The 13,207-nt window shown below is 43.8% G+C and overlaps 1 protein-coding gene and 1 long non-coding RNA gene across 2 annotated transcripts in view; both read left to right on the top strand.

Annotated features, from left to right (window-relative positions):
* Positions 1-667: 667 nt before the first annotated feature.
* LOC132462316 (uncharacterized) lies at positions 668-1,411 on the top strand. Its single transcript, XR_009526800.1, has 2 exons — positions 668-832; positions 1,274-1,411. It is a non-coding gene; the product is annotated as an uncharacterized LOC132462316 (long non-coding RNA).
* Positions 1,412-6,224: 4,813 nt separating this feature from the next.
* LOC132463100 (neurocan core protein-like) overlaps positions 6,225-13,207 on the top strand; it is a 25,571-nt gene continuing 18,588 nt past the window's right edge. The window contains 1 exon segment of the mRNA XM_060059034.1: positions 6,225-6,287. Within this exon segment, the coding sequence (XP_059915017.1) occupies positions 6,225-6,287 (63 nt within the window).

Genomic DNA, 13,207 nt, shown 5'->3' with positions numbered 1-13,207 from the left:
GATTACACATATGTTGTTTGTGGATTTAAATGATAATTTTTCATGCAAAGAAAACTACAAATGTTCGTGAAGAAGTTTGATAATTTTAGGTTTCATGTGAGGCCGCTTTGTGAACTACAGCTCTTCGCTGCTCTCGACGCATATGATATACGTCACCACACCCGCCCTTGGAACTCGGCACAGAGATGGCGATCTCTCTGCCCCACTTCACTGCTTTTTCCAAGGGGAGGATAAAAGCATCGAAAGAGGTGAAAACCATTATAAGTCGGGGCACGTGCAGAGTTTCAGTTATGCCGATGGGAAGATTGTCGGTCTTCTCCACGCCAGTCGCAGGGAGCGTGACGTCACATACGAGCCGTGTAGTCTTTCTCGTTGTGTTTTCTCTACAGCCTTTATCTGAACAATTGCACAATAAACGGTCGAACTCTTTGCATGAAAAATTATCCTTTAAATCCACAAACAACATATGTGTAATCCAGGGCATATAAAGACCGGGACCAGAAAATAATTATTTTCTCTCCATTGACACCCATTCATATTTTTCGATCTCATAGGTCCCATGAGCCCTACCGGAAAGGGCGTGACTTCGCCACTCTATTGAAAACATCCGGGGCTTTAGCCCGGGGGGGAGCACCGTCCTGACTCCTGCGTGCTACGGTATCTTAATTAATTAATTAATTAAGGGCGCCCCCAACACATAGGTCGCCTATGCCGAGTGCCAGCGGCAAAAATTAGACATTAGAATAGCCTATATAGCCTGCGTGCACCTACCCGATGTCAGGAAGCCATCGCTGCTCCGACGGACCTTTCTCCCCCAGCCAGGCAACGGCAAGTAAGTAGTGGTCTGCTTTTATGTTTCATTTTTAAGTTATTACTTGTTGTCAGTGTAGGTTTAATGTTACGGATAAAAACATGCTTTATATTTAGTCAGCATTGCAGAGTTCTAATGTTTTCCCGGAATATGCATTCCTAAACTGTTCACGTCATGTTCTCTTTAAGATCGCATGAGATGAGCTATCGCGCGACCTGTAACCAGGAAGTAAACACTCGCTTGCATGAAATGATATGCGCTATCGCGAGACCTGTAACCAGGACGTAGAATTAAATAATGAAAAAATTATCTTCCCAGACTGTTTCTGTTACTTGCTTATGCTGTATGCAAGTTGTGTAAGAAGCTTATCTCCATATAAATCTGAGCTGTACATGAATCTGCTAATGAAGTCTCATTTCGACTCCTTCCTCCACTTCACTATTCATGTTCTGTTGCTTGCAGTTAACTACAGCCGCCCTTCCTGGGTAACGCCACCACCAATCCCTGGTCATCCATTGAAGCCATCTCTCTCACTCTGTACAGTCACACTGTTGCCGCTTCATTCTCATTGTCTCATAATCTCATTATTAAGACTGCTAACATTTTTCTCTTAGGTAAAATCAAACCAGTGGGACGTTGGGATTGAAAGAACAGTCCTATGCGTAGTTTCTTTTTTGGGGATTTAAAAAATGAGGTACCAAGCTAGAATGGATTGTCAACCTACTGTTTCTCAACCCTCTCCGATTATTACTATGAGTAGTAGTATTGCATGCATACAGTACTCACATCAGCGCCACAGTAAGCCTATAAAGGCTGCAACCATTTGCTTCTCAAAAGATAGTAGTGTTTTAGAACGAAGGACCACTAGAGAGACAAGACAGGCGCCGCTACTATGCTAGCTACTAGGTAGTAACACCAGACCAGCATTAATCAATCAAAATTAATCGACTGGCTGCTTTTCACAAACCAGAGGTGATTGAAGTGTTCTCATCAGGGGTTGGTGGAGATGATGCCACACTCTTCACCGCTTGTTCTTGCTCTGCCCTTTTCTTCCTAAGAATTTTCTTATATCCATCTCTTATCAACGATATTTTATAACTGTACTTGACCTGAGAAGACCTCTGAGAAGTGGCGGGCGCCAGGGTGTTGCCATAGCAACACCAGAATTTGTTTAGCGACACCAAGTTGGCTAGATTTATATATGTATTTTTTTTATTTTTTTATTTATAAGAATGAAAAATTGTGTAATGAAAGAATAAAACAATGATTGATGCATTTTTGTTTGAATAACATCTTGCTCCCGCGGCCAGTGCCAGCGCCGGCATTGCAAGGGGAGGGATATTATGTAAATTCGCAGGAGGCGGGATAAGTGCGGCCGCTGTCACTCAGGTTTGTTTTGGTTTGACGCAGACAGCATGGAGGCAGAACAGACCGCAGAAGTCAACGCGATCGTCTTCAATGTTGCTGCAACGATGCAGCATATATTCAGAAGAACAGCCAGTACTTACGTGTATGAAAGCAGCTATTATTATATATATATATACACGTTTCTTTTTTTCTTTTTTTTACGGCAGAGATCCGGGGCTGATCCCAAAAGATCCGGGGCTATAGCCCCGAATGCCCAGGTCTAACAATGCGCCTCTCTCACTCATGGCAGATCAGTGTGTTCTTTCTGATTAGCTCTTAATTGAGATCACCTGTCACGCACCCCTTTATTAAAGGTGAACACCACGGGTTTGGTTTACTTTTCGCATCGGCCTGTGTCAATCGAGGTTGAGATTAGTGAGGGTTGAAAGTTTTCGATCTAGATTGCAGATCACTATTGTCACTTTATACAAACTGAAAGTATGCGTTGTTGCGTGTTTGTTTTTGTGGGCATTTGACTGAACAGCCCAGACAAATATTGCTACCAACATGGCACTTTGAAACAGACCACCGCAGTGAGTAAAAGTTATTTTCCTTTATTAAATGTTGACGTTTTTGGGCTGTCTCCTCAGACACAAGCCATCAGTATCCCTGGTCTTTGCACCTTGACATGCATGTCGCCGCTGTTTGTTAACCTAGCGTTGCTGATTTGTATCTTGTGATGTGTGTGTGTTTTTCTTAACAGGTGTTAGATGACTGACAAGATCTATGGGGGGGCCCCCTTTGGGCCCCCCCATACCAACTTAGTCTTCAAAGGAATCTAGTGCCATGGGACTCCAGTGTCTTCAAAACATCCTCGGAATACATGTGTATGAATGGTCCACCGAAGGGTTGAGCTGGAAGCCACCACGGTCCACGCAGTAATCTGCTGCGTGGGCCGTAGTGGCTTCCAGAGCCATCTTTCGGTCTTGGTCAGGATTTGTTACAGTTGTCCTTCAATGTAGCAGGCTACGGGTTTCTGAAGAAGCCTGCTTTACGTAGCATTGGAGTACAAATATTGTGCAAAATGCTCATGTAATTGCACTAGCACTAGTAACCTGTAGATTAGCTTAGTTTAACGTCATTCCGTGCTGTCTCTGTCAAATGTGTGGCTTACTTTAAGTCCACAAGGCCCTCTGGTAAACCACGTTGGAACACCCCTGGACAAGGTGATTAGTCACTGGGTGTGTGCTAAAGTTTTGTTCCATTTTTCACTAGTTGGTTAAGGTTTGGTAGAATTGTTTGGATGCTAGCGACGTGATGGCGTATGTACAAGAGCCTACCGTGGCCAGGCCACAGTTGCGACGGTCACGGCCAGATGGCCTAGTGTGAGTGCAACCTTGATTGCATTTGTATACTGTTTACCATTGGATGTTTATGCAATTTGGCTTAATTCATCCGCAGTAAAGCTGCATTTGACTATTCCAGGGTCGTTTTGTACAGGCTTTCAATTGACCATGTTGACTAGTTTGTGGGAATTTTTTTTATTTTTTTATTTTTACCCTTGCTTACAATCCAACGGTTGTGACCACTTATGCAACTGGGCTGTGAACCTTGCAATTCTAGTTGCATATTTGTACACGCAAGCTTGTCCATTTCTATCGCCATCACTAACACTAACTTCAGCATTTCCTTGTAGGCCATTAGCTGACTTGTGTATTGGAGTGATGATTTGGGTATTTTAAGATGCTTGAAAACCTAAAATAAAGCAAAATGCGTGTCTGGTGTGCAAGAGCCAATTTGTTGGCTTGCAGTAGTCGAGGAGTTGCCGTAGGTCGTAAGCCATCTGGAGGTTGTGGCAATGGAGGCTTGTGGTAGATCTGCCATCCAAGAAAGGTTAATTCTTCTGAAGCATGATTAATAGTTTAGTAAATTGAATCTATTCATATAGAACTATAAAATCCAAGACTGCAGCCAGTAACTTGTCGAGGGAATCCAGGGCGACGCTCACTTCCGGGTTGGCCAAAATACGTCATCCCTCCACCACTCTACTGTAAAAACAGTAACTTGGACAGCCTCACCTGCTAGAAAAGTCTATTCAAATCGGCTAAATATAATGAACTAAATTAATAGCCATGAAATGTTGTCACTCATACTAATGGCAAATACCCTCTTTCAGTTGGTGGTTCAACACTGATGTCTCTCTAGGCTTGAGGGAGAGTAAAGTAAATTACACGAATGTCCTGGAGCAATTGGGAATACACTTTTATTTAGTCTACCTGACCAGGGACATCTTTGAACTATAGGTCACCTAACCCAAACTTTTCACTCTTGTTAGGTTGTCCTTTTCTCTTGTTTTAACCCCGAAAGGGCTGAAATATCAACATTTCAGGTATTCTGTTTGGATAATGTGCAAAACTTGTGGCTTCACTAATAAAAAAAATTAACGAATGTATTTTTCTTAATGTGGTTAAACTATTTAAAGATTTGTATGCAAAATATTTGTGGTCAATGAAACTCTGAAATTTTTTAATTTGATAAAACACAACTATGGGTTAAAGGTATTTGCTTTGGGCCTCTTTTGATATTTTTAGAATCTAGCTCCATTGCCGTTAGAAATGGTGTCTCCCAGTACTGCAAAGTGCTTCCACAAGTTTAAAAAAAGAATGGGCAGAAAAGGAACTGCCAACTAAATTTAACATGGGTAGAAAGTTTCCATGGAAGCTCTTGGCTGCTGGTTCCCAACACAGCTGCTGGTTCCCACTGTTAGCCTGTGACCTTGCGTTTGACTTTTGGTGACTTTCACAAAAGAGAAATGAACTGGTTAATACAATAAACAAGACATTTCATGGTACCATTTTGAACTGTTTGTGGATATTGCATTAAATCCATATGCTTGAAACTTTTCAATAATGCATATCATCGAAACAATGGAATGAAATAAATAGTTCAAGCAATTTGTGGGACTTGGCTGCTTTTACATTATTACTCATTTTGGGGGTTATTTCAGTCTCTCCAACCTGCAGGTCGTGCGAAGAATCATGTGAATGGGAATATTCTATAAATGTCTTTATCATCTTTCGTCTCAACACTTCTGCTGCAGCCGCTGTTAAAGCGTATGAGTCCTTTGAGACCCCCTTTGATAAAAGGGGTTCTCAAATGTTGACCCTCAGTCACCTATTGCATCACTTCCTTTAGGGCTTCGGCCTCCTAATTGATTATAGTATAATTGAATGCCCTCTTTCATATATATGATACCTCCACCACTGGGACGTGGCAACAATTCTCCAAATCCATATGGGGGGGATGCTTGTGGACAGTAGGGGTGTATACTCGACATAAATAGGAAGCAAACTCATCTCACAAATGAGTAATGACATCTCACAAATATTTATTTAATAAATTGTTTCAATTTATAATAATCCAAAATCCGTTGGCTTTTTGTCGAGGGAATCCAGGGCGACGCTCACTTCCGGGTTGGCCAAAATACGTCATCCCTCCACCACTCTACTGTAAAAACACATGTTCAAGTTGAATGAGAATAATAATAATTCTGCCCCAGTATTTATTTAGGGGGGGGGGGGGATACAAGTCTTTTGGCCATTTGTAGTGTTGATCAGCAGAGAAATAATTTGTCCGCAAAGACGGTGACGTCGATTAGCAACGGTAGACGCTGGGGTAGACAAGTCACCGGACTACTAATAGAATAGAATAGAATTGCACAGTTCTATAAATAAAATAAAATAAATAAATCAGTATCAGCAATATATAAATATATATATATATATATATATATACACACATACACACACATACATACATATATATACATATATATATATATATATATATACACATATAAATAAAATACGTATATGAATAAAATGTTATAAAAAGTCCAAGTCCTGAAGTGCAATAGTGCAATCATGTGTGTATGAGATGAGATGGGGAGTATCAGTGTGGCAATAGAGTGGGAGTGGAGTTTAGCAGTGTCACAGCTCCATGATAGAAACTGTCCTGCAGTCTTGTAGTGCGGGCGGGCAGTGTCCTGTATCGTCTTCCTGAGGGCATGAGAGTGAAGAGGAAGTGTCCAGGGTTTGTGCTGTCTCTGAGGATGCCCATAACCCTCAGAGTACAGCGGGTCTGGTAGATGTCCTCCAGTCTGGGGAGCTGGGTGCCGGTGATCCTCTCAGCCGTCTTAATGATGCGCTGGAGAGCTTTCCTATTATCTGTGGTGCAGCCAGAGTACCATGCGGTGATGCAGTATTTGAGAACTGACTCGATGGCTCACCTGTAGAAGCTCACCAGCAGCTTTTGTGGGAGACATGCCCTCTTCAAGCACATACCCATACATACTACCCATGCAAGTGAACGGAGCGTTCCACGGCATTGAGAAGACCCGTGTAATAAAGGCCTATAATATTTCTGTTTATGGCATAGATTTCTCCTCAGATTAGGCCAATAAACCAATGGTAAAATAAAAATAATAATAAAAAAAATCCTCACAAAAGCAATAGCGTTCCAACCTGTTGGCTTGGACCCCTAAAAACGCTCGATCAAAGGCCCGGCCCGAGTATAGTGGTGGGAAATATCGGCCGACCCGGCCCGCGTCGGGCTCGGGCAGAGAATCTAAACACTGACTGGAACTACTTAGCAGGTGTCTGTAGGGCTATATTAGGAGTTAATGCACGCACTGCAGCCAATCAGAATCAGAGTATTCCCCCAGACCGTGGTCTAAACAATATTATTCACGAGTTATAAACAACCCCTACACATCAATATTAATGATAAGCCTGTGGAAATTGCCATAAGTGAGAGACACAATTTCGCACGTTGAGGACACAGTTGTGTGACTCGTTTATTTAGTAAGAGAGAAACGGGAAATCAAAACGTGCTGGCCAAAAGCTGTAATTTGTTAGTTATCACAGACAATTTTCAACAATGAATGATCTGTACGGAGCTCCATAAGGGACATTAGGGAGAACGCTCCCGGACAGAACCTTAGTTTGGAAGTCGTGCTTAGTGACAAATCACGACAAATACTTCCAATTGATATGCATGAGTTTGAAAATTGTGCTTTTTGACACGAACATTTAGAAAATACGTGTACCTGATCACGTTTCAATAGATTAAATAACGTGACAGTGTCACCTATTTTCGTGAGCCCGGGATGCCTGTACGCCGGCCATTATCGCCCGATGAAATATTCTTCGTCATATCTATCAAACCAAACATCCTTCACATTCGCCGAACGACGATTATGAAAGTAAAATGCACATTTCTCGCTAAAAATGTTTACATAAACACTTTTAATGGTTTAACTATTCTAAAATATCATATTTTCCACCCAGGATAAAAAGTATGTCCGCCATTTTCACAGAAGAATATCCTAAAAACTATCCAATAGGAAAGATGCTCACAGCGTCTATTAGAGACGTAGTGAGGCACCCCCCATTCCGTATGCAGAAGACGCCGAAGGGTACCTTTACCGTCACCGACCGACTAAAAAGGGTACCTTTCCCGTCAGTCACCGACGCTAAAGGGCCTTTGCCAACAGTCGGTATTTGACGTTCTCGGAGTGAGACTGTGTTGTTTTGGCATAAACATAACTAGGGTGCACTGTACTATCTGCACACACCCTTTCTGAAGCCTCTCTCGCTCTCTCTCTCTCTCTCTCTCTCTGTCCCTCCCTCTCTCTCTTTCTCTCTCTCTCGTACCGTTTTGTGGAGCACGTTAATTGTCTTAGAACACTCCCATTCAGAATGCATTGGTTTACATTTCGTTCTGTGTAACACGCAAAAAGTCGGACTATCGTGCTCTGGAACACGCTTCAATAGATTAACGTTCGTGCGCAGGAGCACGCAATCGCGTGATACCGGGTTGGAGATAACCTCATAGTTCTGCCTGGCAGCTCGAATAGGTCTAAAAAGAGCTATATACGTTTCCATGGTCTATCAGGGAGCGGGGTAGAGATCAATGGCTCCCTTTGATGCGATCTTCTCAAATGATAGCAAGACTTTCATGACCAGACCTTGCGCTTTATCTGTGAGGAAATGCCCGGCCACCAGACAGCGGCGTCTGCACTCGAGCTCATTATGTGAGACCCTGATGTCCGTCATAAATTCTATCAAGAATTTATGCCCTCAATGTCTCTGGTATCACCATACTCCATACTCTCTGGTATCAAATACTCTCTGATGTTAACCGGGACTTCACTCGCGTGTTCGGGCCACCCTGACTTGATGAATCTGATCACCGTCTGTAGCTTCTCATTTACTGTTGTGGCAACTCTGAGTGTGTGTCGCTCCCGTTCACAGTATGGCTCAAAGGGCTCCTTGACAGTGCATCTACCACAACATGGGTCTTTCCTGGTCCATACTCAGCTACCGGTTTTAATATCATGAGCCGTGTTTTGGCCTCTTTTGTTTGAATTGCTTCAAGGTAAAATATGTAACTGCATTTCTATGCCACATGAGGACGCATGACCCACCCAGTATTAACTCTGTATCCTAAGGTAGGGTTCTCTATCCCATGGCCCCCCCTAGTGCTGCTTCTATTGATCGAATTCAATTTACTTTGTTTCTTCTGTACTAAAAGATTGCAACTGTCCTTAATATGTATAATATGAATACATTTCAAATGATTCATAGCTTGTAATCTTTTATAAATTAGACATACTTCTTATTTGTTAAAGCAATTCAAATATGAAAATATTCATACTTTCCGATGGTGTGATGATGTTATACTTTGGATTCCAGATAAGATACTTTAATAATGTCTATTCTTTAATATATATTGTTGCCTGTGATGAACGATATGTTCTGTATGTTGGCAATACAGCCACTAGATGACGAAACTATACCAACAACCAGTTTAATGGTCATTTTTTCTGCTCATTGTCCTTTCGTGAAGCTGAAATCGGCTTCACACTGTGTGATGGGCATCGGGGGGCAGTAAAGGAGGTTACGGCAAAATAAATGATAAATGTTTATCGATAATTCTGACTGGCTGTATACATGTATTTGTGGTACTGAGACTTCAGTCAGTCACAGGACTGTTTGGGAAGGTAGATCACAGATATCTTTCGAGTCCCCCCTAGATCCATCCAGTTACCCGTGGGGTCAGGTACCCGTGGGGTCAAAGTGGGGTACTAGTACAACCCCTCTTTGACAACCGCTGAAATAGGCCATGGATACAGCTTGTGTCATGTGTGAGCTCTGACAATGCATGGAGCAATATGTGCTGCCAAATGCAACCACTAGATGTCCCTAACACGTCAAATAAGTATACCAGGATAACCTAAATAAGGGACATCCATGTAATTTACTCTGTAGGATGTTCAGGAGCATTTTAATGAGTCACATCCGAGCATTAGCTTAGTTGGGGGATGGGGGGGGGGGGGATTATGGTCGGCTGGTACTAATATCAGAGCTAACATCACCATCATTTATGTATGCATTTGTATGTGTATGCGTGTGTGTGTGTATGCGTGTGTGTGTGTGTGTGTGTGTGTATGTATGTGTCTGTGTGTATGTGTGTGTGCGTGTGTGTAGAGAATGCATTCGTTCAAATCATTTCCAGATTGTTTTAGGTAAAATGTTAGAGACAATAGGCTTAGTATTTGACCTTAAATCAGGGGGGCCTTAGGTTTTACAATTTATCGACACAACTGTGTGTGTGTGTGTGAGTTTGTCTATACGTGTAATGTGTGTGTTTCCCTATGTGTGTGTTTGTGTTTGCCTTTGTGTGTGTGTGTGTGTGTGTGTGTGTATGTGTGCGTGTACATGTGTGTGTGTTCATGTGTGTGAGAGAGGCAGAGTAAGTAATGTATGCCTGTGCATGTGTTAAATAACTCCGCCAGAGAAGTAAACAAGAGGAGTGTATTTTGAAGCGTTCGCGGTCCCTAATGCCCCGGTAGACGCCCCCGCCGGCGAGCTGATGGAGCGACCTGTCGGGAGACAAGACGATGATACTGCAATTTGCAACACGTGAAGCATGAATATCTTTTAATGCTGAAGGATTTAGTGGCCGGGCTGCATAATCCCCACATAACCCTGCATGCCCTCCTCCCTCTCTGTAGGGGAGGCACCAGACTGCCCCCCCCCCCCCCCCCCACAAACACATACACACACACACACACACCAACAAAGACAGACTCAGTGACACACACATACGCAGCCACAGACAGACACACACACACACACACACACACACACACCAACAAACACAGACTCAGTCACACACACAAACACATCAAACACACACAACAACAAAGACAGACACAGTCGCACACACACACACACACACACACACACACACACACACACACAGACACACACACATACACCAACAAAGACGGACGCAGTCTCACACAGACACACACGTACGCCAACAAAGACAGATGAAGTCACATCCCCCTGACACACTCAAACACAAACACACACACCAACAACAACATATACAGTCACACACTTGAACACACTTGAACACACACACACACACACACACACACACACACACACCACACACACACACACACACACACACACACACACACACACACACACACACACACACACACACACACACACACACACACAGCCAGCAGCCAGCAGTAAACAACTTGGCAGAGTGGGCCGTTAAGATGCTCGTAGGCAGATGAAGGACAGGTGGGTCGTTGAGAATGACGACACCTGCAATGTTTCTCCTGAGGGAACGAGAGGTAGAGAGCTGGAGAGAGAGGGAGAGAGGGAGATAGAGAGAGGGAGAGAGAGAGGGAGGGAGGGAGCGAGCGAGGAAGAGAGGGAGAGAGAGGGGGCTAGGGAGAGGGAGAAAGAAATGGAGAAAGAGATATTTGAAGAGTGCTGGAGAGAGAGAGAGCTAGGTTGAGACAAAGTGAGAGAGAGAGTTAAAGAGAGAGTGACATAGAGAGAAAGACAAAGAGTGACGAGACAGAGGATAAAGGGGACACAGGGGGACAATAGAGTCGAACTACAAGCCGTTTCTGCAGTGTCAGAATGACAACAACAACAACAACAATCACGACCCCTCATGCCACCGAGATGGAACGACCTGCTCGTATTGCAGCAAGCATTGTGATTCAGGAAAATGTTGGTGAGGTACTAGTCATAAATGATGCAATAGTTCTTTCTAAGCCAAGAGAGCAGCCTACCCTAATGCCTTTAGAGGAATCAAAAGCACAGTGAGGCAATAGGACTGAAATGGTGTATTCTACTGTTTGATCTGGTAGTTAAGATACTAATCGGAGTGTGTGTGTGTGTGTGTGTGTGTGTGTGTGTGTGTGTGTGTGTGTGTGTGTGTGTGTGTGTGTGTGTGTGTGTGTGTGTGTGTGTGTGTGTGTGTGTGTGTGTGTGTGTGTCTGGGAGTGAGAGAGAGCGAGAGAGGGAGGAGAAAGAGAAAAAAAGAGTGTGCATGGCTGTGTTTGTGTATATGTCTGCTTTGTTCATTTGTGTGCGTGACAGTGTGTATATGTGTGGGATTGTGAGACAAAAGAGAAAAAGAGAGAAAAAACTGCATTGGGTATTAGGGTTGTTTTGTGTGTGGGTGTGTTACAGCACACACGCATGTTTGTTTGTTTGTCAGAGCGCAACGCACTGAGCTTTAGCTTCCAAGTCAGAGCGGTACGTCGTAAAAGCAGGAGAGATACAGCATCTCTTCTCGCGCTGACTAGGGCGGTGGCAGCGTGTGACTGCTACCAGGGACATGATAAAAGCCTTAGGAACCACAGGGATAAGGTTGACTGTGTCGCCCAGCAAAGAGCCGAACGGAGCTCATTAGTGACACACATGCACAGATGCAGACACATGCACAGGTGCACGCAGGCACACACAGATGGACACACACACACATACATGCATACACATACACACACACACACACACACACACACACACACACACACACACACACACACACACACACGCACACACACGCACACAAAAAAACTAACAAATAAACAAAAACACACACACACACACACATATGATAAATTCACACACACCCACACGTACACACACACACATGCATGTGCACACATACACAGACAAACACAGACGATGACACGCACGTACACACGCATACACACAGCTGCTACTCCATACATGACCTGAATTTTAAGTACCTAGAGGTAGATGCTTAATTAAGCATGTAAAATATCTTTTCTACCGGGCAGTTGGGGGCGGGTGGGGGGCGGGGGGCGGGGGGGACAAGCGTGTGTGTGCTTACTCATCTGCATGCGTCCGTGTGTGTGTGAGTGGGTGGGGGGGGGGTAACCCCCATTGAATCTGATTTAACGCCCCCCCCCCCCCCCCAAGCCATTATTCATACCATGCTGACACGCACACACACACAACTCCACCAACAAAACGTACTGCAGCTCAACAAACCCACCTCAACAAAGGATCTAAAACACACACACACACTGAATAATACAATAGAGGCACTTTGAAGAACATGGACTCAAAAGGAGAAGGTTTCCCTGATACCGTGCCATCTTTCCCGGCTGCCTCCCCAGCTGTGTTCTGCGGTGACATGTGTGATTCTACCACAGTCGGACCATTTAGACCGAGGCAATTGCTGCCTTTATGGCGCTCCCCTCCTCGCGCTCCCGGACCTGTTCATTACCATCGCGCTGCCTTCCCGCCTTATGTTCTTTGTTTTATGTTCACGCTTCTGTCTTCCACTGCGCTTTTGATGTTGCTTCTGTACCATCGAGCTCAGCACACTGATTTAACCCATCGTCCAGGATCTTTGCAAATATAAATCTTCGAAATAGTTAAATTTACTGAATCGCTCTCCATTATAAGCGACTGCAGTTGGTTTTACTTGAGTTTTATTTTGGTCGTTCAAAAATGGATGATGATGCACAGGCAGTGTACTATAGTATTTTATCCAACAAGCAGTACTGCCTAGCTCAACTGCTAGAGCATGGCATTAACAAGGCCATGGTTATGGGTTCAATTCCCGTCAGGCGTACTTAGCAAGTATGCACGGTTATTGTAAGACATTTGGATAAACTCGTTGATGGATACA

This window comes from Gadus macrocephalus, chromosome 8, assembly GCF_031168955.1.
Source record: "Gadus macrocephalus chromosome 8, ASM3116895v1".
NCBI lineage: Eukaryota > Metazoa > Chordata > Actinopteri > Gadiformes > Gadidae > Gadus > Gadus macrocephalus.
This window is presented reverse-complemented; position numbering and strand designations above follow the sequence as displayed.